The sequence below is a fragment of the Chiloscyllium plagiosum genome, unplaced genomic scaffold, assembly GCF_037043375.1.
Source record: "Chiloscyllium plagiosum isolate Xiang-an unplaced genomic scaffold, Cpla_swu_hap1 HiC_scaffold_14, whole genome shotgun sequence".
NCBI classification, from domain to species: domain Eukaryota; kingdom Metazoa; phylum Chordata; class Chondrichthyes; order Orectolobiformes; family Hemiscylliidae; genus Chiloscyllium; species Chiloscyllium plagiosum.
This window is the reverse complement of record NW_028270152.1, coordinates 41021752-41048479: the sequence shown is the minus strand read 5'-3', so window position 1 is coordinate 41048479 and position 26728 is coordinate 41021752. Positions and strand designations below refer to the sequence as shown.

General features: G+C 39.8%; 1 protein-coding gene across 1 annotated transcript; it reads left to right on the top strand.

The window, feature by feature from the left end:
- Positions 1–1668: 1668 nt before the first annotated feature.
- LOC148147957 (uncharacterized) lies at positions 1669–26604 on the top strand. Its single transcript, XM_087994391.1, has 4 exons — positions 1669–1884; positions 15425–15525; positions 19917–20022; positions 26343–26604. The coding sequence occupies exons 1-4, from the start codon at positions 1678–1680 to the stop codon at positions 26355–26357; spliced, it is 429 nt and encodes a 142-aa protein (XP_087850517.1). The 5' UTR covers positions 1669–1677; the 3' UTR covers positions 26358–26604.
- The last annotated feature ends 124 nt before the right edge of the window (positions 26605–26728 follow it).

Sequence of the window (26728 nt, the reverse complement as noted above, 5' to 3'; positions counted from 1 at the left end):
CCGCTTAAATGCCCATAATGAGGGAGAGTCCACCACTGCTACTGGCAGGGCATTCCATGAACTCACGACTCGCTGAGTAAAGAACCTACCCCTAACATCTGTCCTATACCTACCCCCCCTTGTAATAGCTGACTCCATACGTGGAAAAAGATTCTCACTGTCGACCCTATCTAAACCCCTAATCATCTTATACACCTCTATCAAGTCACCCCTAAACCTTCTTTTCTCCAATGAAAACAACCCCAAGTGCCTCAGCCTTTCCTCATACGATCTTTCTACCATACCAGGCAACATCCTGGTAAACCTCCTCTGCACCCGTTCCAGTGCCTCCACATCCTTCCTATAGTATGGCGACCAAAACTGCACACAATACTCCAGATGCGGCTGCACCAGAATCTTATACAACTGCAACATGACCTCAGTACTCCGGAACTCAATTCCTCTACCAATAAAAGCCAGTACGCCATATGCCTCCTTCACCGCACTATTTACCTGGGTGGCAACTTTCAAGGATTTGTGTACATTTCAACTCCACTTACCCGCATTCTCCCCGTAGCCCTTAATTCCTTGTGACATCAAGAATTTATCAATTTCTGCCTTGAAGACATTTAGCGTCCCAGCCTCCACTGCACTCTGTGGCAATGAATTCCACAGGCCCACCACTCTCTGGCTGAAGAAATGTCTCCGCATTTCTGTTCTGAATTCACCCCCTCTAATTCTAAGGCTGTGTCCACGGGTCCTAGTCTCCTCGCCTAACGGAAACAATTTCCTAGCGTCCACCCTCTCCAAGCCATGTATTATCTTGTAAGTTTCTATTAAGGGAAGATTAAGATCTCCCCTTAATCTTCTAAACTCCAATGAATACAATGCCAGGATCCTAAGCCGTTCCTCATATTCCAGGGATCATCCGTGTGAATCTCCGCTGGACACGCTCCAGTGCCAGTATGTCCTTCCTGAGGTGTGGGGACCAAAACTGGACACAGTACTCCAAATGGGGCCTAACCAAAGTCTCAGTAGCACAACAGTGCTTTTATATTCCAACCCTCTTGAGATAATTAAGGTTATCAGGTTTTACAACCAGACGGAACTTATGTACAACATGTCAAGTCTGGCTGACTCACTGCTCCATGTGCAACTGGCTAGCTGCTCCAGGTATTGCTAACATCACTTCAGGTGAAGATGATTCACTGCTCCAGATGTGGATGACTCACCTTCTAGGTATGCTGCCCCAGGCACAGCTGGCTCACTATTTCAGATATAGATGGTTTACAGATCCAGGGACTGGTGGATATCAGCTCCAGGTATGCATAATCCACCACTTCAGATGTGAGATGGCACTGGGTTCCAGATGCTCCCTGTTTCAGTTCCAAGCATGGCCTGGGACAGTTCCAGGTGTACTGTTCAGTTGTAGGTGTGTAGCTGACACATCTGTTCCAGATGTGGTCTTGGATAATTCCAGGTTGTGTGTGGTGTGTGGTTCACACCAGTTCCAGGTGGGACCTTGGTCAGTTCCAGATGTGGTCTGGGTCAGGCCTGGACGTCAGCTGTGTCCAAACATTAGCGCAGGGGGTATACGCGGGTCTTGGACGTCATAAAGTATGGGGGGGGGGGGCATTAGCCAATCAGAAGGAAGCTGTTAGTGGTTGCTAGGTAGATACTGCACAATCCAGGAGGAACATGGCGCAGCGAGTGTGCGGCGCTTTGCTGTTAAATTTAGTCTACGCAGCAACGTGGCTCCTTATTACAGGCATCGGTGCTAAAGAGGCGACGCCGGCTTCTTACTTAAACAGCGAGGCCGAGGTGGCAAAAAGAGTTGGTAAAAGGGCAGCGCAGATCTCCCCCTCAATAGGGAACGCTGGCGTCCCACTGATCTCAGCGATTCAGGTGAATGGATAGTCCCAAGCCCAGATACCCTGCAGGCTCGAACAGGCTGCACTGGCTCAAGTTCCAAGCTCCTACAGATGGTGGTAGCTGCTCATTAATTGTTGTTAGTTCAGTGTGCTCCTGCTGTGAATTGTTTCCACTATTGATCCAAGCAAATCGCGAACATACAAACTAAATCTCGCAAGAGGGGAACGAAAGGAGGTGGAATTGCAGGTGTTACATAGTATAACGAATATAGTTAGAGAACCTTAAAAACAAACGCTGCAGATTTTGATATTCAGTAATCACTGAACAAAAAAGAATTTCAAGAAGATTTTAAATTCAGAGAAGTTATGCATTTCCTAAAATACATTGATCTAAATTTCTCCCAATCCCCTGGCTATCCTTGTGTGATGGTTTAACTCTGACAATCACTTACTGCCTGTCTAAAGAATCAAAAGAATTCTGCAATTCAATTGTAGAAAAACCAGTGCCTCGTGTTCTAGCATGTGATAGACTCCCATGTTTCCTCCTTCTCGAATACTTATTAAATTTGATGGCATACAGCCTTCAACCCTGAGTTCAGATTCAAACTCAAGCATCCAGCTCAAGGCTGTACTTCTGGCTCCAAACTTTTGCCTACCTCTATCTGTGGCTCAACTTTGCCATTACTGAAATCCATTGTCATGCATTTATCAGCTTCATATTTGATTTTTTTGAAAAAATCATTCTTGTTGCAGTCCTGACTGAGCTTCACTCCATATACACTGTCGCTTTTATCCTGCTATGCACTCAGCAATCCCCATAATTATGCTGGTTCCCTATTTCCTTCTGTGCTTTGGCTCAGAACTCTTTCCTTATGTTAATTCTGCAATTGCCAACACACTTTGCGACAATGTTATGGACCAGGCCAGACTCCCTCAAAACATTTCAAGAAGGTAGCCCAGACCCTAACTCTGCTAGTTGTTTTAAGCAGATGTGGTGCAGATATCCCAGGAGGGATGTAGTTGGTCAAATCACATAATTTTAAACAAAACAGAATTTATTTGCAAGATTACAGAATGAGTCGTAGAGTCATAGAGATGTACAGCATGGAAGCAGACCCTTCAGTCCAACTCGTCCATGCCGACCAAATATCCCACCCAATCTAGTCCCACCTGCCAGCACCCGGCCCATATCCCTCCAAACACATCCGATTCATATACCCATCTAAATGCCTCTTAAATGTTGCAATTGTATCAGCCTCCACCACTTCCACTGGCAGCTCATTCCATACACGTACCACTCTCTGCATGAAAAAGTTGCCACTTAGGTCTCTTTTATATCTTTCCCCTCTCACCCTAAACCTATGCCCTCTAGTTCTGGACTCCCTAACCCCAGGGAAAAGACTTTGCCTATTTACCCTATCCATGCCCCTCATAATTTTGTAAACCTCTATAAGGTCACCCCTCAGCCTCCGACACTCCAGGGAAAACAGCCCCAGCCTGTTCAGCCTCTCCCTATAGCTCAAATCCTCCAACCCTGGCAACATCCTTGTAAATCTTCTCAGAATCCTTTCAAGTTTCACAACATTTTTCCGATAGGAAGGAGATCAGAATTGCATGCGATATTCCAACAGTGGCCTAACCAATGTCCTGCACAGTTGCAACATGATCTCCCAACTCCTGTACTCAATACTCTGACCAATAAAGGAAAGCACACCAAATGCCTTCTTCACTATCCTATCGACCTGCAACTCCACTTTCAAGGAGCTATGAACCTGCACTCCAAGGTCTCTTTGTTCAACAACACTCCCTAGGACCTTACTATTAAATGTATAAGTCCTGCTAAGATTTGCTTTCCCAAAATGCAGCATCTTGCATTTATCTGAATCAAACTCCATCTGCCACTTCTCAGCTCATTGGCCCATCTGGTCAAGATCCTGTTGTAATCTGAGGTAACCCTCTTCGCTGTCCACTACACCTCCAATTTTGGTGTCATCTGCAAACTTACTAACTGTACCTCTTATGCTCGCATCCAAATCATTTATGTAAATGACAAAAAGTAGAGGACCCAGCACCAATCCTTGTGGCACTCCACTGGTCACAGGCCTTCAGTCTGAAAAACAACCCTCTGCCACCCCCTCTGTCTTCTACTTTTGAGCCAGCTCTGTATCCAAATGGCTAGTTTTCCCTGTATTCCATGAGACCTGACCTTGCTAATCAGTCTCCCATGGTGAACCTTGTCGAACGCCTTACTGAAGTCCATATAAATCACATCTACCGCTCTGCCCTCATCAATCCTCTTTGTTATTTACTCAAAAAAACTCAATCAAGTTTGTGAGATATGATTTCCCACGCACAAAGCCATGTTGACTATCCCTAATCAGTCCTTGCCTTTCCAAATACATGTATGTCCTGTTCCTCAGGATTCCCTCCAACAACTTGCCCACCACTGACGTCAGGCTCACTGGTCTATAGTTCCCTGGTTTGTCTTTACCGCCCTTCTTCAGCAGTGCCACCACATTAGCCAATTTCCAGTCTTCCGGCACCTTACCTGTGACTATCGATGATACAAATATCTCAACAAGACGCCCAGCAATCACTTCTCTAGCTTCCCACAGAGTTCTCAGGTACACCTGATCAGGTCCTGGGGATTTTTCACCTTTACCTGTTTCAAGACATCCAGCACTTCCTCCTTTGTAATTTGGACATTTTGCAAGATGTCATCATCTATTTCCCTACAGTCTATATCTTCCATATCCTTTTCCACAGTAAATACTGTTGCAAAATACTCATTTAGTATCTCCCCCATTTTCTGGGGCTCCACACAAAGGCCGCCTTGCTGATCTTTGAGGGGCCCTATTCTCTCCCCTCGTTACCCTTTTGTCCTTAATGTATTTGTAAAAACTCTTTGGATTCCCCTGAAACACAATCAAATGAGAATAGAGTACAGAATAACGTAACCAATCCAAAAACCCAACAAAGTATCCCAGTTTAATGATGCTGTTCCAAATACTTGCAATAATCCCCGTAAACATACCTCGGTACAAAGGGTAAATCAAACATAGGGTTTTACAGGAGAGAAGTCAGAGAGAGAGAGAGAGAAGGAGCAGCCTGCTTCTTTGGGGTCCAGCAGCTTTTCCACACTGCTTCCTAACCAAACCAAACCAGAGAAAAACTGAGCTGGGAGAACTGGCCCTCCCCTTTTCATTGTACAAGCGTTTTTTTTAACTTAAAAGTGCTTTGCCTGAGGCAATATCTGTTAACTTTAATCCCAGACTTTTCGTAGTCTGTGTCTTTTACAACCTCTCTGAAAAAAATTGCCAAGGTCAGCATAACCTTGTTAAAGGAACAGCGTCATCACAACTTTGGTCCATTGTACATTGTACTTATTTGCCCTTTTCTCTGCTGCAGACACTTCATCTCTTTCCAAACACATCTGCCTGGCTAGATTTCTTCCAACTTTAAAGGCCACTTTACCTGAGCTGACAGGGATTTCTCCTAGTTTCTTCGATTAATCGCAAACAGTTTTTTAATCTTCAGCTGAAAAGTGTCTTGAGAATGCATTTCTTGTTGATGACACAATTTTGACATACATTGTCCCTTGACCATATGGAATATATTCCACCGCTAAATACTGTGGTACATTCACAGTGTTAGCTTTTTTTGCTGTCAGGCGGGTTACTTATTTTTAGAAACTTAAAGATTGTGCAGAGGAAAAGCCAAAAAGGAGATGATTAACAAAACTGACTCTCACTGGTCAGTGTAAGATGGTCAATATTCACTCAAATCATTGCTGAGATGAGGATGTTGGGTTTAGAGTGGGCATGTATCTGTTGGGAGTATCAAAAAATGAGAAGCAATCACGTAAAATCCTGAGAGCAATTGGTAGAGTAGATACAGAAAGGTTATTTCCTCTGTGGGGGAGACCAGAGGCACAATTAAAGAATAAGAAGTCTCCCTCATAAAATGCGGATTTGGAGAATATTTCTGTGTGACGGTTGTTAAACTGTGGAATTCTCTTCCCCAGAGAGTACTGGATTCTGTATAATTAAATTTATTTAAGGAAAAGTTAGTTAGATTTTTAACAAACAAATGAGTTGAGGGCAATGTAGGGACAGACAGGAAAATAGGGTTGAGACAATAACCAGATTCACTGTGATCCTGTTGAATGGTAGAGCAGGCTTAGACAGCCAAAAGGAGCAGGATTTGGCCAGTGTTCCTTTGTTCCTCACCAATGCAGAATAAACCTTACTTTTGAAATGTTTCACATCACCTCGCTGTTCAATGATAAATAAATATGACCTTTTGGGTGCACACTCACACAATGTTTCATTTGCAGTCCATCATGGCAACACCTGTAATTTAACATTGTGAGAAAATACATTGCCTACTCTGCTGATATCTTCCCTGATCTATTTGACGACTAACCATCTAAAGCATGCATTTGGAAATCTTAATAATCTCATGCATTCAATGAATAATGTAACAAGCCCTGCAGTAGTTTTCAGTATTTTTATCTTTCATGGCTATGAATATTTTTAACCACTACTGTGACTGCTGATTTTTTACAACATTGGTTGGCTCATAAAATATTCAAATAAAATCTCTAATAACTTCATTTTGGTGTCACAAAATGGTATAGCCCTGTATGTTTGACCTACTAAGACAAAATAGGCTTTGTTTCTCTTCCAATGTTAAGAATGGTTTTGTACACTGTAAATCTTGAAATCCAGTTCATCAAACCTACTGTTGTGATCTCCCAATTTGAATATGCCATAGCAAACATAGCAACAAATCAGATATTCAGTTTTGATTGTAAAGATAATTGCACATTACAATGATACAGTGATTAATATACAAATTGGCCAACAGGTTCAAGGAATTAGGAGCTAAGCCATGAGTTCTCAATCTCTAAAACTTGCTTTTATGTCCCTGCACTTTATGTTTTGTACCATCATTATCTCACCATTAGTCTCACAATTATTTTTAAAAGATTTCTGGACTTGTTTGTTAATTGTCTGTGAAACTTGCCACAGATAGCTTTTTCTAATAATTATCTACATAAATGCATTTTAACTACGTGAGAATTGTTAATGCCATGTTCACCCATTCTGGCCAAGAAACTGAACAATCTAAGCTCTGGCATCTCATTCCTTTACGTGGTAAATTGTTCTCAGAAAATGTCAAATTCTTAACTTAATTTGTTTAGCTTTACCATTCTGACTCTTCATCTATTCAGTATTTCCCTTTATTTTTCTCTGTCTCTAGAATGTATTTGACTCTTATGCTGTTACCTTCACTATACTGCTAGCAGCTCATGCTCTCAAAATGTTTGGGGACAAGAAAATTTCAAGTTGAAAGGTTCAGGAAAAAACTTTAATGAGACTTGCTCCAGCACAATCTGGTCCAAATGTACAGCAATCGCAGAATTATATAGTACGGAAGAGGTTCTTTAACCCATCAAGTCAACTGCCCAAAATATATTACTACTTATGTTAATCCCACTTTCCCATACCAGGCCCATAACCTTGTATATTATGACACTTGAGTGCTCATCCATATACTTTTTAAATTTGTGATGTTTCCCACTTCAACTGCCCTCCCAGACCCCTTCATCCTCTGGAAATAAAAGTAAATTTCCTCAAATCTTCTCTAAACCTTCTGCCTTTCACTTTAAAATCACTTTAAAACCCCTTATTATTGACTTTTACTGAAAGGAACAACTACTTTCTATTCATACTGTCATGTCACTTGTAATCATATACACCTCTAGCAGATCCCCTCTCAATCTTTTCTGGTCCAAAGAAAACAACTCAAATATATCCAGCCTCTCATCATCACTGAAATGCTCCATCCCAGGCAACATCCTGGTGAATCTTGTTTTCACTCCCTCCAGTGTAATTACATCCTTCCTGTAGGGCGGTGACCAGAACTGCACACATTACTCCAGATGTGGCCTAGCCAAACTTCTATGCACCCCCAACATAATTTCACTTCTCTTATAATCTATGTCTCAACTGATAAAGACAAATGTCCCATATGCCTTCTTAACTATCCTATTAACCAGTCCTGCCTCCTTCAGGGATCTGTGGACAAGCATTCCAAGATCCCTCTGTTCCTTTGGGTTTCCTAGTGTCTTGCTATTCATTGAATGCTCTCTTGTCTTGTTCCTTCTTCCAAAGTGCATCATCTGGCATTTATCAGAGTTAAATTCCATCTGCTATTGATCTGCCCATCTGACTAATCTGTTTATGCCTTTCTGTAACCTAACATGTTCCTTTCCAATGTCAACTGCTGGCCAATCTCTGTGCCATCTGTAAAATTACTTATCAATTCTATAACATTCTCATGTACACCATTTATGAATATCGCAAACAATAAACAACACTGATTCATGTGGTACTCCACTGCACACTGACCTCCAGCCTCTGTCTACTGTTACTAAACCAATGTTCATCCATCTTTCCTAATTACCCTGGATCCCAGGAGCATTTACCTCCTTTTTCAGTTTACCATGTGGACCTTGTCAAAGGCTGCACTGAAATCCATATAAACTATATCAACTGCCCTACCCTCTTGCACAAACTTAGTTATCTCCTCAAAACATTCCACCAGCAAAGCCATGCTGACTATCACTAAATCAAATGTTGCCTCTCTATGTGGTGATTAATTTTCTCCAGTGAGAGGATTGAAGTGAATATATGATTGAATCATACATCATTCATGTATCACATGAAACAAGCTTTCATTTGTAATTATTTTAAGCTGTCCTTTTTTAAGTTTCAGCATCTTTGTTGTTTCACCTCTGTGTTGATCTGAGTTCAGGCTGACTCATTGTTACATTCTGTGCTTGAATGTGTCTGAAGTAGAATTTGAGGGTAGCAAAAATTATTTTTTTTAGAACATTACAGCGCAGTCAGTACAGGCCCTTCAGCCCTCGATGTTGCGCCGACCTGTCATACCAATCTGAAGCCCATCTAACCTACACTATTCCATGTACTTCCATATGCTTGTCCAATGATAACTTAAATGTACTTAAAGTTGGCAAATCTACTACCGCTGCAGGCAAAGCATTCCATACCCTTACTACTCTCTGAGTAAAGAGACTACCTCTGCCATCTGTCCTATATCTATCACCCCTCAATTTAAAGCTATGCCTCCTCGTCTCGCCGTCACCATACTTAGAAAAAGGCTCTCCCTGTCTACCCTATCTAACCCTCTGATTATCTTATATGTCTCTATTTAGTCACCTCTCAATCCTCTTCTCTCCAACGAAAACAGCCTCAAGTCCCTTAGCCTTCTCTCGTAAGACCTTCCCTCCATACCAGGCAACATCCTAGTAAATTCTTAAGTAATAACATGTTAACTCGTCTGAGTAGGCTTTAAATGGCTTTGAGATATGTGTCCACCAATCCACATATAAGCTGATATAATATTGATTAATAAGCTAAGGAAATACCGAAACATTTATTGTAGTGCAACTTTAGTGAGATTAAACAATAGCTAAACAGAAAAGGAGTATTCTAAATTTTGAGAGACTTGTAAAGAGTTAAATAATGTAGCTATATTAAAAATGAAAATTCCAGGTGCAGAATCGACACTGACAGATCTTGGTGTTTAATCTTTGCAGTAGTAATATATTTCTAACAACTGCATGTTTAAATCTTATCTTGGGAGCAATAAATCAACTGCAGCCAGACAAGCTCGATAATTATCTTTAAGTCCAAGTGACAGATACATGAAAACTGGTTTAAATGCTAGAAAGTTGTATCCAGCCTTGATTTCAATTGGAAGTGGATCTATAATAATTACTGTCTGTTTTCGGTGACAATAATTGAAGAACTGCAGAATTTGTACAGAAAATATGGTGTCTTCTTATATTTGTATATGGGATGTGAATGTCAATGGTTAGGCTAGCATATGTTGTTCATCTCTAATTGCGCTTGAGTAGACGCTGATGTCACATCACTAGTAAGAGAGTTCCAGGATTTTAACCCAGCAGCAGTGAACAAATGATGACATAGTTCCTGGAAGGCATGATTTGTAAAGTCTTACAAAGATATTATTTCCATGCACCTCTTTTCTTTCTAGATAGTAGAGGCCACAGACTTGACAAAGATTTTGTTGAAGCACAGCAAGTTGCTGCTGTGGGTACTGTCAATGGTGCCACTGTGTTCATAGTAGTGGGAGTGAATATTTAAGATAACAGAGAGGGTGTCAATCAAGCAAGTTGTTTTGTCCCTGATGATGTTAAGCTTCTTGAGTGATGCTGAGGTTGCACTCATCCAGGCAAGGTGAAACGTATTCCGTCACTTGCCTGGCTCATACCCTGTTGATGCAGTACAGGCTCTGGGAAATCAAGAGTTGGGTTAACTCCCCCAAATCTCCCAACTACTGACCTATTCTTCTAGTCAAAGACGTTATAAGGCTTGTTCAGTTGTGTTTTTGGTCAGTGGTGCTGACGGGTTGGGGAGGTGTGGAATTCAGTGATAGCAATGCCATTAGAAGGAGATGGGTTGATTCTTGATGACCCTGGTGCTATTTGCCATCCAAATCTGAATATTATCTACATCTTGCTGCATGCAGATATGGATATCTTTAGTATCTGAGGAGTTGGATGGCATTAAAATTCAACAAAGAAGCCCATCCCTGATCTTATGCTAGAAGGAAGGTTATTGATGAGTGGCTGAAGTTAGTTGGACCCAGGAAAATACCCTGAGAAATTAGGGTGCTTGTGGTGCATTGTTGTGTTCCTACCTCTGGGCCAGGAGGCCTGGTTCAAGTCCCACCTGCTCCGGAGGTTTGTCATGATATGTCTGAACAGGTTGATTGGAAAATAACTTGTACCCTGAGGAATTGCAGTGATGTCTTCAGGCTAAGATCATTTGCCTCCATTAACTACGTCAAGTTCTTTGTGCTAGGCACATCTTCAGTAAGTGGAAAGGTTCTCCCCTAATTCCCAGGAGCTAGGTCTCTTTAATTCTTTAAGGAGCTAGGGCTCCTTGATTGTTTTTGTTAACCTCTTCCATCACTTTACTGAAGATCAAGAGCAGACTGATAGGGCATAATTGGCTGGTTTGCATTTGTCTTGATATTTTTGGGGATAGCTGGGCAGTTTCCCATATTGTCAAGTAGATGCCAGTGTTGTAGCTGTACTGATGCAGGTTGGTGAGGGCTATAACAAATTCTGGAGCACAGTGTCTTCAGACAGCCACAGTGTCACTGCACATAGCATTTGCTATATCTAGTGCTGTTTCGTGATATCTCATAGAGTTAATTGATTTGGCTGAGGACTGACATCTGTGATGCTGGGGACCTCATCAGACAAAGGCCAAGATGGGTCACCCACTTGGCGTTTCTGGCTAAAGGTGGTATCACACGTTTCACCCATGTCTTTTGCATTACGTGCTGGGTTCCCCTTTTATTGAAAATGTTCATCTTCCTCCTTTTTGTCATTCAATTGTCTGCCAATATTGACCATGTAATGTGATAGGACTGCTGAGCTTAGATCTGTTGGCGATGGATTTGCTTACTTCTGACTATCACATGCTAGTTCCCAATGTTTGGCCATGCATGTTGTGGCTGCACCAATTTAGCACCTTAATTTCAGGTATGCCTGGTGTTGCTCCTGGCAAACCTCATACCACCCTCAATGAACCAGGTTGGTCCCTGATAGTAATGGTAGAGTGGGGGAATATGTCAGACCATGCGATTACAGATTGCGTCTGAATGCAGTTCTGCTGATTTTCCACAGCAGCTCATGGATGCTGCGTTTTAAACAGCTAGATCTGCTCTGAATCTATCCCATTTAACATGGTGTTGGTGTCAGAATAAGGTGGTGAGTACCTCATAATGAAGACTGGACTTTATCTCTACATGGACAGTGCAGTGTTTTCTCCTCCCAATACGTTTAGGTAAAGTTGCACCTACGACAGGTAGATTGGTGAGGCCAAAGTCAAGGAGGTTTTTCCCTCATTTGGGTTCTCAGGCCACCTGCCAGATGCTGAGTCTGACAGTTATTTTCAGGACTCAGCCAGCGGTCATCCTTGTTTATGGATGTTGAAGCAGGAATACGCCATTCAGCCCCTCAAGCCTGCTCTGCTCTTCAGTAAGATCATGGCAATCATTGCAATCCTCCTATGAGGGGAAAGAAAAACTCTGCAGCTCTGTTTTCAATGAACAGCCCCTTATTTTTGCTGTGACCCCTGGTTCAAAATTCTCCCACAGAAGGAAACATCCTTTGCACATGCACCTTATCAAGACCCATAAGAATCTTATATATTTCAATCAAGTCATCTTTTACTCTTGTAAACTCCAGAGGGTACAATCCCTAAGCTATCATCCTTTTCTCATAAGGCAGCCTATCTATACAGTAAGCCTTCAGTGAAGTATTTCCAACACAGTTATATCTTTTAAATAAGGAGATCAATTCTGTATATGTTGCAGAATACTCCAGATGCAGTCTCACCAATTCTTTGTGTAACGTAAGTATACCAGCTTGTGTTTTGCTTACAGTCCACCTTCCCCCACAATAAATATTACATTCGGTTAGTTTTCCTCATGACTTACTGTACCTGTGCATCACCAGCCTTCTGTGATTCAAGCCCTTTAACACCCAGATCACTCTGGACCTGAGCTCAGCAATCTCTCAGCATTTAGATAGTCTGCATTTTATTGTTCTTGCCAATATGGATAATTTCACACTTTCCCACATTATACTCCAGATTACCTGATTTTTGCCTACTCACTTACCTATCTGCATCTCTTTGTAGCCTCCTTATGTTGCCTTCACCAATTAATGTTCTACTGATGTTTATGTCATCAACAAATACAGGATACCTTCTATCCTTTCATCCACGTAATTTATGTAAATTGTAAGAAGTTGAATCTCCAGCACTGATCCCTCTGGCACGCCACTCATTACATTTTGCCACCCAGAAAATTATCCATTTATATGTCTTCTCTGTTCCCTGATAGTCAGCCAATCTTTTATCCATGCCAGTATGCTACTCCCTTACACTTTTCTTATCTACAATAATCTTTGATGCAATACCTTATCCTATTCCTTCTAGAAATCTAAGAACAATACAGCTATTGGTTTCCCTTTATCCACACCACATGTTGCTACAGATGACTACAATAATTTAAGAATGATTTTCCTTTCACAAAATCATGTTGACTCTGCCATATCACCTTGAATTTATCTCTGTGCCCAGCCATAACATCTGTAATAATAGTTTCTAACATTTTGCAGGTGATTGATGTTAAGCTAACTGGTCAGTAGTTTTCTGTTTTCTGTATCCCTTGCTTTTTGAATAACAGAGTTAAATTTGCTATTTTCCAATCTAATGGAACATTTTCAAAATCTAAGGAACATTATAGTCAGAAATTGTATAAATTGAATTTTTATACATGAAGGAAGAAAATGATAGTTTAAATAGTTTGTACAATAGCATTCCCTTTTTTCTAATAAAAAAAATTAAATAGTTCTTTAAAAAATCTGAATCAACAAATCAAACAGATGATTACATTCAGATAAAACCATGTTGAACAGCTTCAGATTAACTTTTTACTTTATAGCTATAAATAATAATGATGTCCATGTTATGCAGTATTCAGTAATCTCTAAGATTGCACAAATAGTCACTAAAAGTCATTTTCAATATATTTTTCCAAAAGTGGATGCCATTGGATTGATTTATTTTGTGACCAAAATGATTTCTATATGTTCAGGATTGATTAATATTTAAGACCTATTATGTAGTTGCACTCCTAGAGTAATAGGTTTATCATGAAATTATATATGTTGGCAAAACTGAAGTACTCCGTTTGATTTTTATTACACCTGCCCTTTTATTCTGAAGGATCCATCTCTGATTGTTTGCTCACCAAAAGGCCTACTTAATTGTATACAGAGTCCTGACCTTCTGTTTCCCAAAGTAAAGAAATAAATGCCATTAAAGGAATTGTTCTAAAATTATATTTCTTGATTTTATGAATCCACAGATAGAGATAGAGCCATGTGACAGTTTCTTTCTCAGACTGATGAATAACATCCCTTTATAGTCTGCTCTTTTTCATTCTTTTTTCCTCTGATACTGTTGATAGTCCCATTTATGTCTCCTGGAGAGAAATATAGGGGTTACTTTGAGAAGCTCCTTTGTTGTAAGTAATATCCCTGGACTTGATCTACTGTAGTAATTATAACAAGGTCACCCAGGTGGATCTCATAGAATATGAGTTCCCTGATTGTGGGTGTCAGTTTGATCCAATCAGGGAGCACTAGCTGACAGGAGTGTCAGAGCTTTCCTGATGAAGTGCTTATGCCTGAAACATCGATTCTCCTGCTTCTCGAAAGTTGCCTGACCTGCTGTGCTTTTCTAGCACCACACTCTAGACTTTGATCTCCAGCATCTGCAGTCCTCACTTTCTCCTAGGAGTGTCAAAGGTCCTGTTCACCCAGAGAGCTGGTTCTGAGGGAGCTGGATCAGTGTTAAGGACTTCCCATGTGTAAATAAATGGTGACTTGGTGACAGGATACCAGCCTCTGTGGAGTTATTTCTCCTACCAGTAATACAGCAAGAAAAAGTAACAACTGAAAACAGTAGGGACCCAGATCCTACGTACTTAACCCCCAAACCCAATAAACATTAGAATATTGAAAAAAAAGCCAAAGAACTGCAGATGCTGGAAATCAGAATCAAAATTAGAAATTGCTGGAAAAACTCAACAGAACTGGCAGCATATGTGGAGAGAAAGCCAAGTTAATATTTCAGGTCCACTGACCCTTCTTCTGAATATTCAGCTGAATATTTGTTTAAATATCCAACCTTTACTCCTCATAAATTTTTTTAATAGTTGTATTTGCTCTGATATTGTTCTTCCTTTCAAAACCAGAATCACCTAGTAACTCAAATCCAAGTCCAACTCCATCTTTGAAGTTCTTCCATCACTTTTCTGCCTGAGCGACAGTCCTGAAATGGCCCTTATCAAAGCAACAAATTACGTTCTCTAAGACTGTAACTATGGTCCACTTTCTCTCCTGATCATTCTCTCCTAATCCTGTGTAGATTATGGTTTTGACAAAGGTCAGGGCAGCACAGATTGTTGATGGCACATTTGGTTGAGGAAATGGTAGAGTCAGGAAGACTGCAGGAAGATCAAATGTGGGGCATGATATTATGGAGGGTTGGGGGTGTGTGGAATAAGCACTGCTACTCTGGCTTTAAAAGGTGTGTTAAAAGCGTTTGTTGGATGCTTCCTAAGGTCTGGAAAACCAGGCCTACGGACTTTAAAAATAAAATTGGGCCTCACAATCTCAGTAACATATCTCAGTAACTGATCTACCCTGCCACTCAACAGAATGTTGGTCTCCTGTCTTCCATTTGACCTCCATTAAAACATGTGGCGTGATTTTTGAAATTTGATGATGCAAGTTGAGATAAAACATTATTGAAGTAGGTAGACTGGTTGCTCAATAGAAGGAAGATGAAAGGAATTTTCATTCTTATTTAAATTATGATCAAATAGTCTGTTTTCTAAAATTACTATAATTTATCTTTTCATTGAATTTATAGAGCCGGCCCCATCCAAGCATTGTTGTAACTGTGGTGATTGTTGCACTGCTGGCTTTCTTATCTGCAAGCTGCATTGTTAGAAAGTATTGCTTTCCTCAAAGGTATGGATTTTTCAGTTGTTCATTTAAGTCGATATGTATGCAACATTGACTCTGTGATTAGCAGCAACGCTTTCAAAAATCTGAATTCCCTCCTCTGAAATCTTCTCCCTCAAACATTCCACCTCTTTGATTAAACTATAAAACTATAACCCTTGAATGCGTATCTCCTTGACTCATTTTTTTTTTCTTTGTGCTTCATGCTTAGTGTTTCTTTTCGCCCAGATTAATATTGGCAAATGTAAGTTGTTGGCGTAAAAAGAAAAAAAGGAATCATTTTCTTTTATGAATCAACGTTCGTGGTTTGGAGTGTCAAAGTGAAGGTTTCACTGCCTTTTTTTAAGTGTAGCGATGCTGTCCATTTATACAGAACTAGATACCAGAAAAGTACATGAGTTGAATGACAATATGATGCTTTAGTTATGTTGGTTGAAGGATGAATATCAACCATGGTCTTCTTTAAATAATGTTCCAGAAATTTTAATGTTTGCATGAGGGTAGACATCTGTGATTAAGGTCCCAATTCTATGACATTGTAATGTCACTTAGTGTTTTAGAATGAGGAATTAAGCTGGCCATAGACAGTTTATTAACTCCTATATTATCCCTGTTCATATAAATAAGAAGGGATAGTCACAAGAATGTAGATGTATTGTTAATTGAGGAAAGGTTAATTTTGCTTAAAGCCTCAAGTAGGATCGAGTGTGACAATGACAATGGGGGAGTGCATCAATATCACTGCTGAAAAATCCTGAAAATATGTCTTTATATGTTCTCAGTAAAAAGTACAAAATATTAATGCAGTCTTTGGGTAAGAATTTTTTAAAAATCTGCACTGAAGCTTCCATTTGAATTAAATACTCATGTATTTAAATGTGATTGCATCATGCCCCCATGTGGCTGTGCAACATTGGTGCATTCAATTAAATGGTAAATTTGTTCATCGTACACATTTATGGTTTTAGATTGAAAGTATCACACAGCAGAATTGTCACCAATGCAGGTTACTTTTGTGAGCTTGTCTAGATGTGTAACTTATATAATTTATGGACAAAATGTACCACCTGGCTCATTGGGTCTTTGGTAATGCCAGCTTCCCATATTTGTACTAACTCCTCTAATTCACAGTCTTTCACAGTACTACTTAATAGTTTTGTTCTTCAAATGCATAATTTCTTTTGAAAGCTGGATTATCTTCAGTGGATTATTTTGGTAAAATATTGTAGAATGAAAAATCTATTGTTGAAGACAGAGTATGGTACATTAGAGAATTAAATAACAGCCGCCTTCTGTTACAGTTACAGATTGAATCAGGTGTCCAAGGAAAAGACCAAGTCATCCAATTTAAATATATACTTCTTATGGGATGTATTCTAATATATATTTGATTGGCAAGTCTTTTGGACCTTAATTGTTGCTTAAATTTGCATGATCATTTTTAATATTAAAATTTGCAGCCTATCTGATTCAAATTTAAAAGTGCATCTGAACCTTTAGAGACATGTGTGTGCAGCATTATAACTAATAATGTGCTTTGGGATTGTAATTTTCTTGACGTTTAAAAATCTTAAATTTATTAACACATCACTTTGCTTCGTTGGCATTTAATGTGAAATTTATCACCAATTACAGTATTAGTGTTTTGGCAGAATATGTAACCCATTACCTGTAATAAATCTACAACATATCGGAAATTAAGTAGTTTGAAATAAAGGTGGCGTGATGAGGTGACATATTGTCATCATAATTTATTGCCATGGATTAGTAGAGTCAGAAATTATATTTGATCATGCTTGATTTCCCACAAGATAAGGTCCTTGTTTAAACTAAATCTCCGTAGAGGATAGGTACTGAAAATTGAGCAGGAATTGGTATTACTTTCTTGCACATTGAATTGTAGAATAAATTTAGCATAACAAAGAATTAGAAAATCAGCATCTGTCCACCCTGTTCCTTGTATGCACAGGACCTAAAAGAGTTGAGATATCAAAATGGAACTATTTTGGAAAGGTACCAAGTGAGCTCCTGATAATTCGAGTTTGTCTATTGAGTAACAAAGTCATATTATATATGAAGGTCTCTAGTTCAGTTTTTCAATGTCCAAAACTGGTCCTAAGATCAGTTTCAAGTAGTTCTTTTAACTTGTTTGTATAACCCCTGGCACCCAATCAAATTATCATTTAGCCTCGTTGCAGCTGCCTACACTCTATAATGCCATCTAAAAAGAAATTGCTGGTCATTGGTGTGCTTTTTTTTAAGATTTATTAGAAGAGATTTTTATATCCCTAGTTGTTTTAAAATATCTTCTCATTTCTTTCATATTGTACTAATCAAACTCATCAAATGATAATTGACTGTCTTTTGGCTTTGATGATTTGCAATCACGAAATAAATAAATATTTTCTTTTGTTTCTCCGTTCCATGCACATTTGTTTGGTGGAATTTATTTCCTGCTCTATTCACCATTTTAAAGCCTTTGGCCTTACTCTTGTCAGCACAACTGCCAGGATTTAACTGGCACCAGTTGCAGCTGCAAAAGCTCAACTGTGAATTTTTGGCACCCCTCTGACCTATTGGAGCTATGACCTCTTGAAGTAGCTGCTATACTGGGAGGGTGACAGAAGTGAGGGATTGATAAAGATCTTTAAAGATTCAAGTTCTACTATATCTAAGTTAAAGATATAGTAGAACTTGGAAAGAGGGTGTACTGGTCCAAACTGGACCTCTGTTTCCAAATATTCAAACAGTAATTTTGATTCATGTACAATAATTCCAGTGGTTCACTATTTTTTAACTTGTAAAAGCATAAAAGATGAAGACAAATTGCTTATTGGAGAAATCTGAGCATTAGAATCATTACAAATGGTTTTCTGGGCAGAAAGGATGTGAAATTTCAGAAGGCATAAAAGAGGGCTTTAGCAATGGTTAGGCTTAATGTAAAATTTGTCCCTGCAATTCCTGTTGAAATGCAAATTGAATTAGTTTCACACTGTAATCTGAATATTTTGCTTGTCAAATCAAGGTATTTCTGGATTAATTTGAATCAATGGTAGCTAATGAGATATAATAGCTCAGATGTTCCGATCTGGCTTGGAAACTCTTACTTTCACTCTGGCAGCTGTTGTGGAAGGGTATGTATGTCAGGCAAGTGTGGGCTTAGAGCGGCATTCAGTTGAGGGACTAGAGTGCCAGTGGAGCAAAATAGTCTGTCAGGTGGGTGAGCTGGGTATGATATCAGGTGGGTGAAGTGCATATGGTGTCGATTGGATAGCTTGCTGGATGCTAGCTAAGTAAATTGGTACTTAGGATAAGTCAGGAGTTAAGGTTCAACAGTGAGTTTGGTTCTGCCAGAGAGTCAGGTAGGTAGGGGCATTGTTGGCCCAGAATTTGGTCAAGGTGGATCTGGGCGGGTCAGGTCGCTATAGGTGGGGTCTCAGTTCAAGCTGGATGGAGGGGAGATCTAGGACTGAGATTCACTCGGGGATGAAGGCTGTCAGGTCTAGGGTTGGCAGGACAACTTCGAGGGGTGATAGTGGGTTAAAGGGCAGTGCAAAGGCTGCAAGATCTAGGAGCCATGGTGCTTGCGTCCAGGTAGATCAGACTGGCAAGTGGAAAGTGCCTGGTCCAGTGGACTTACCAGGTCAAGGGCTATAAGTGGAAGTGGGACTGGGGAATAAAGTTCAGGACAGTTAGGAGTCAGTTTAATAATTACCCAGATGTTAGAGTAGATTTTTGATCCTCTAACGTTTCCAGGGTAGCTATTAAACTTAAGTGAATGAATTCTTAGACTTTAATGGATTTTTTGGAGCATTCCAGGCACAGTAGAATTGCCTAATGAAAAATTCAATTCAATGGGTGTTTCCCTTGCATCAGAGATTTTGTGTAAAGCGGATGCACAATTCCAGTCTACACTTCAGCACTTCTCTGTCATTGAAATGTATGGGTCAACATGTTCCAAGACTCGATTTGTGAGTGCTTCGAACAGGAAGGGGAATGATGGCATATTTACAATTACACAGTTCCCACATGTGCATGGCTGTGATCTGGCATTTTGTTTCGGCTCTCTCATACACCAGCATGTCATTCTGTGTATCTCAGCATCCCTCTTGGAAATGCTCACCTGACTTTAGACTAAACAAAATGCTGAAAAGAAAGACATTACTGAGCTTATTTTGCCTTTGAAGAGCATTATAAATCATTGTGATGATTTGACGTTTGGCATTCCTGATGTCTGCAAGACAAAATTATTCAGCAGTACCTCTTTCCTCAACAATTCTCTCTAGGTTGTTTCATCATTACATTTTTTTTGCAACGAACATACTTTTGAATGTCATTTTACAGTATTAAGTTTATTTAATTATGCATAGTTATGAATGTGTTTTGAACCATTGCAGTAATCAAACTTATACATATTCAACACTGAGAAGACATGAGGAGCTGAATATTTCAGAGGAGGCTGCCATCTGCCGGCAGGATCGAGATGGCACTGACTCCAATAAGGTAAAATAATAAAATGCATGTTATTCTTGATAAGACTGCCTTCATTTTCAGTAATTGAGTTTTATCTTTTGATGTATTTATTATGCACTTTAGTTTTAGATTGCAACACAACACAAAAACAAAATAGAAGTAAACCATAATTGTTATTCGTAAAGCATTTTCTGGAAAACATTTCAGCCTGTAATGGAATTCTCTTTCTCATTTGTTTACTGAGCATTTTATTTTTGATTTTATTTTCTACAAATCCATGGAAACAACTCTTGGGTATTTCTTGAAGAGGAATTCTTCATGCCAAGGTGTAGGGATGTAAGGGTATTTATCAGTTTGGTTACTCAGGGCTGTCAATGGTTAAAATGTAAAAATTTTAAACAGGGATCTTCACCCACCTTAAACTCAGTCACTTATGTTTTCAACAGAGACAGAACAAGAGACAATGACCAACCTACATGCAGAGCCTACACATCATTAATATACTATAATGAGATTGCCTGCCTTCAGTTTAGTAGTCATTCTATTTTTAGCTTACTATAGCCAGTTTTGACAAACATTGGATGACCTGACAGCTGAAAGAAGATGAAAACAGCTGAATCCATGTGCTAAGTAGAGCAATACTTCAGAAGCAGGAGTGTTATTCTCAGCTTCAACAAGGTTGTAACCTCCCATCACCATCACCCGACATCCCACACTCCCCACTCCTACCCTTGAAGTCTCCACGCTGTACTTCAAGCTGCTGTGCAGGAAAATCTTGAAGGAGCCCACTAATCAAAAATGCAGGACTTTGCTAATGCCCATTCCTACAAATTACCCAAACACCCAACACTTCCCAATCCAGATCTCATCTCTGAGCTAGAGTCCAGGCCTTAGTGACATTTTAAGTGCTCCCGGTTACGAGTACATTGTCTCTGAAAACAAAAATGCCTGAAGAAGGCAGTCCTGAAGAAGGGCTTATGCCCGAAACGTCGATTCTCCTGCTCCTTTGATGCTGCCTGACCTGCTGCGCTTTTCCAGCAACACATTTTTAAGCTCTGATTTTCTAGAATGTTTGGTTCTCTCATACCCAACCCCTCATTGATGCTAAACCTTTCTTTATCTCAGTGTAGGGAAAATTATAGTCAACCTTTCAAATTCCATCAGCATATCCTGTTTCAATCAACCTCCTTGCTGCTCTCAGTTTTTGGTTTTACTCCGTATCCTGCGTTTACCCCATTGTGAAGAATCTTGTAAGATCCATTTTGTTTGTGTTCTTACCTCCATTTAGAAATCCTAAGTCCATAAATCTACGAGTGGTTCCTTAACTGTTATTCTTACAAGATTCCACTCTTCATTGCTTTTGGCTCATATAAAATTCATGTTTTTTCCAATAAAGAGTCTCTTGCACACAGCATCCATGTCAAGCCACATGGCTCCCTTTGCACAACAAATTAATCCTGCTTTGTCTGAACAATGCCCTTCACTGGTCATGCTGTTCATTCTGACTCTGGATTTCTGCCTGCTCTTCATTCCACAGTGAACCACTCACACTTTATGTTCCTACCCATTGATATCTTGTACCATCACTCTCTTTGCCTTGGTGCCAACATGCTGTTCATTCTGACTCTGGATTTCTGCCTGCTCTTCATTCCACAGTGAACCACTCACACTTTATGTTCCTACCCATTGATATCTTGTACCATCACTCTCTTTGCCTTGGTGCCAACATGCTGTTCATTCTGACTCTGGATTTCTGCCTGCTCTTCATTCCACAGTGAACCACTCACACTTTATGTTCCTACCCATTGATATCTTGTACCATCACTCTCTTTGCCTTGGTGCCAACATGCTGTTCATTCTGACTCTGGATTTCTGCCTGCTCTTCATTCCACAGTGAACCACTCACACTTTATGTTCCTACCCATTGATATCTTGTACCATCACTCTCTTTGCCTTGGTGCCAACATGCTGTTCATTCTGACTCTGGATTTCTGCCTGCTCTTCATTCCACAGTGAACCACTCACACTTTATGTTCCTACCCATTGATATCTTGTACCATCACTCTCTTTGCCTTGGTGCCAATTGCCATTTCTTCAGAAGCCTCCTAAACGTTCATCTTAGTCTTTGCTTTTTGTCTGTCCGTTTCCATATGATCCCAAATTCTATCCTTTACTTATCTATTGCCTTGTCATTCATTTTGGAATGCATTAGGTACTGTGCCAGTGAATATTGTCATTAATAATCAGGTATGCCATACAAAAAGATGAGCAGGGCAATATGAGAGTGGTATGACTGACATTCAGAGAGGACTGTGAAGAATATCAGTTAAAAATGGTTTGAAAAGAAGCTGCTACTCTGACATTCTCCTGCTCTGTTAATTTTGCAGGTTGATTTTAATTTGAGTTGTCAGATGATATCTAATCATTATAATGCATGTTTTTGAAACTGAGGGTCACCTCTGCCAGGTTTCTTGGAATCAACAGATGCTGATTGCATTCTGAGCTCTAGTCAATAACAGAGGTTTCCGCCAGCATTTGTCTTGACAGGACCTGTTTATAGTGTCTGTTTCATTCTAATAACATTTTCATCAAAGTCAAAATTTCTGACCTGTATGCACGAAGCATTATCTTTGTCCAGGCTTTTCATTTGCAGAAGACATCCTTTTATTCCTAGTTTAAATGAATCCAATTTAGTCTTTCTCTTTCTGATTAGGAAGAACATTTTTAGTTCCAGTGCTTGATATTTACAGTACATTTTTGCATAAGTTTCATGAATGTATTGTTCTATATCAATATTGGGTACAAGAAGTACAAGAATAAATTGTTAATAATAAATAATGGAGAATTCTTCATGCTTTCTTCTCCACATGGAAGAATAAGAGTTAGTGGGAGCTACATTGGATAAAATAATTAATTTGCAGCCATAGTTTCCAATGCAGGCAGTATACAGTTTTGTCATAGCTACTAATTAATATGTTTGTGGCTTGCAGCTAGCATTAACCATGCTATTGAATGACTGTGCACATCAGCAGGGGAGCCAAAGTTGTGAAAGACAAACATCAGCTAATGCTAGACCGCACAACTTCAAATCAACCTGCTGCTTTGAAGGGAAAGTTGTATTGTGGCTAAAGTAGGTGCTGGAATTTATTGTGGAATTTACCTTAACATGGAAAAAGATGGAAGAGAGTAGACTCCAAGCTTGTTGCACCAGAATCATTTGTTGAGGAGATGCAGAGGATGATGACTTTTTCCCACTGGGTCTTCCAGACAGAAATTGTGAAGCTGTGGAGCAGGTAGCCATCACAGCCAAAATCATGCCCCCAGGAGCTATGGACCAAACAAAAATTTCAATGACCTCCAGCACGTGCCATGGACTGCACCATTTGTTTCACACCCTGTTCAACACACTGCACTCTGTCATTCCCAACAACCTCTGTCATTCATGACTTGTAACTCATATTCATAATCTCATTCTCACACACCTAACACTACTGCAAACCTCATATCCACAATTCATAACTTGCACATGCTAGTGCTATTCAACCCGACAACCACATCACGCAAACCAACTGCACCAGACTCCTTGATATACTTTCCTCTCTCTTGCAGAACAAAATGCTCCCTGATGGGGCCGTGGAGGGGGACCAGGGAAGGGGTGTGTGGGGTAGGGTGGAGGTTTCTGTCTTGTTGCAAAGTGGCTTTCATTGATCTAATTCTCCTCCCATGTATGTATGATTTATGTACCATCAGTGAATCTCCATGTCACCCAATAACAATCCTCTGGTTTACCAGTGATGACTCAGATGCACGCAGCACAGTGGACTTCCACAGTATCATGGCACTATGATGGTTGCGGATTATTCAGCATTAACCTTCATGACTTGCCTGCGTACCAGTTAGATATCAATGGAATATATTGCTTGTGGTATTTCTCAGAGTCTTTGTGCAGCAGCCATAAAGCCATGTGCCTGCTCTGCCTGCTGCTCTCTGTTAAGAGGAAATAAATCTAGTCAGCTCAGAAGGAATACAAGTCTCTTTTACTCCATCCAGGGAATGTCAAAATCAGAGATAGTGAACTCCAACTCCTATCTGGATGGGGCCCAATGCAGAAGTATTCATGGCCATAGACAGCTTCTCAGCTACTGGCAATGCCATCCTCTCCCAGCTGTGAGGTTGCAGTAGGTGGCTGCAGTAGGTAGCACATTTCAGTGAGGACATACACTGTGTAGTGCAAGTGTCTCACACATTTATTCTTGCTGAGGTGCAAATGCATAATTGCTCTCTGAATACTCTGGGTTGATCTGTTGTTGCTGAAAATTGTCCCTGTCCTCCTCACCCTCTTGCAGTTTGCCCTGATCTGTGTGCCATCTGCCCATTCTCCTGGTCATGCTGTAGTGTTTCTTATTTGGGAGGAAGTGGTTTGTGAAATCAGGACCAAAAGTCCTTCATCATTTGCTGTGTTAATCCCTGTAGTCATTTGCACCTTCGAAGAACTCTAGATAGTACCAAACACGTACAATGATAGCAACAACCAAGAAAAAAATCAACAGGCAACAACTTGAAAATTGATCCCTTTAGTAATGCTGGTTCCTGCTGCTGGCTACATTTTAATCAGCATGTGTAATTAAAACAGGGCATTAACTGGAGGGTCAAACTCCAGGCCAACTTACTTATTAGCATCACAGCCTACCTGCTTTGCATACTCTGTGCAACCTTCACCACATGCACTGACACCCACACTAATATATGACAGACTCAACTCACAACAGAAATGATTGCATGTACTATCTTTTGTCTCAAGAACCACTCATGTCCAAAACACGTTTGATATATATTTTCACTGTATTCCATTACAGAACCTTTGACTTGAGCACTGGATTCTCTCCTATTCTGTTCTCTCTATTCACTCTTAGCTATTCGATATGTGTATCTTCATAACAGCTACCCACCCAAGACCTATATGTTATTTGAGTTCTCACATGTGTTATTTGACTGCAGCTCCACAGTCCCTTTTCCAGTTTTGTCTTTCTCTTTGGTTAATTCATTTTGTTTTAACCCTCCTAAATCCCACTCCTTGTTCTTTCACCCCTCTCAGATACTGTACCCTCCCATATCACTGCCCTCACACTTCAACCTTCCTAAACCTTCCTACTGCCCTGCCTCCATACACCATAAACAAAATAGAAAGCTGTTATTTCAGTGGTTTGTCTGAAATGTTTTCCATTGCTATCAAAATGCCTCCAGGCAACATGATTCAGGAGCGAACAAGTCAGTTTCACCAATAATTCAGTCATTGAGAGGGAAAGAGAAAGCCGAGAATATTCATGAAGTTTAACTGATAAATCTACTTACTTCAGCACAGATCTACAAGTGGAGTGAGAACTAAATGCCACTAATAAAATCAAGTAATGGTGCATGCAATTCATCAGAAAATATCACTAAGAAGACACAAATAATGTGCAAAAATATGCTAGGAAAATAATTGCCTACTATAAAAGGGACCAGACTGACAGCTTTAAAGAATATACATATATCACTCAAGTTCCCTTTGAAAGAAATACAAAAGGTTTGGGGCCATCTAGTTCAAGAGAGAAGCACAAATCTCAGACCATCAGAAAGACAGTGTGAGTCATCTACCTTCCACTCAACCAGCTACCACTCTTGATGTAAACATCACCCATTGCGATGATGACGGAAACTGAGAGTAAAGAACGAGCTCATAGGAAGAAACCATGAGGCCAATGTGCTGCTGACAGTCTCTGTGGTAATGTAGGTCATATCCATGTAATCTGTGAATAGGTGCAGTAATACAATACACTTCCTTTTGTTTACTCAACAATTCCTTTCCAGTTAGACCTGAAAAGTGGCGATCCTTATCTACACTATATGCTCGAAGGAACACACACTTGCAACAGTGCATTGGTTCTTTCTCAAGATAAATAATGATCAATATTTAGTGTGTATCAGGGATTCTGATATCATTAGGCATCCCAACTTGATATCTTTACAGGGTCTCATAAATGCATGAACATTTAGAAATATCATATGACAAAATGAAGAAGTATTTGTGATACATTTAACACAAATATTTCTATTTGTTGTCTTTCGCCCATGAGCTTTCTTCTCCTTTACAGATGCATTGAAACAATTCAGTAAAGGAGCATCTTAATGGTCAGTGAACTTCCAATCTTTCATACTTAGAAGAATCCTTGCTAAGAGCTTGTAAGTTTTGGACTTTCACTCGCCTTGTGTTCCTTTACTGAGTTATGAATACATCATTGCGGTTTGAAGGTTAATTTGAATTAACACGTACATTCTTTACCCTTTTAATTTTTTTTCTCTGCACACAGGGTGTGTTGGAATGAATGAATGCAACAGGTTTTGATGGAACCAGAATGAAGACTGTGCTGAAATTCACTTTGCTACTTTCAGTAAGCCCAAAGTGCAGGCTTTGAATGAATTTTGGATTCAGTGCTTCTGTTTCATGTGTGCTTATTTTTGGTGGATTCTGTGTACATGGTATAAAATTGAAAAGAATAATATCTTATTACCAACAAGTTATGAACATTGATGCAAACCAATTCAACGTTTGTTTTATTTGCATGTCAATAGTAAACAACTGAGCAAATGTAGCCAACATGGGCATACAAAGCATCTACATAATCGTATTTCAAAAAGTGCTAATGATTATTAGAGTGATATGTTCATTTATTATAAATTGTTGCTGAGGGATTTC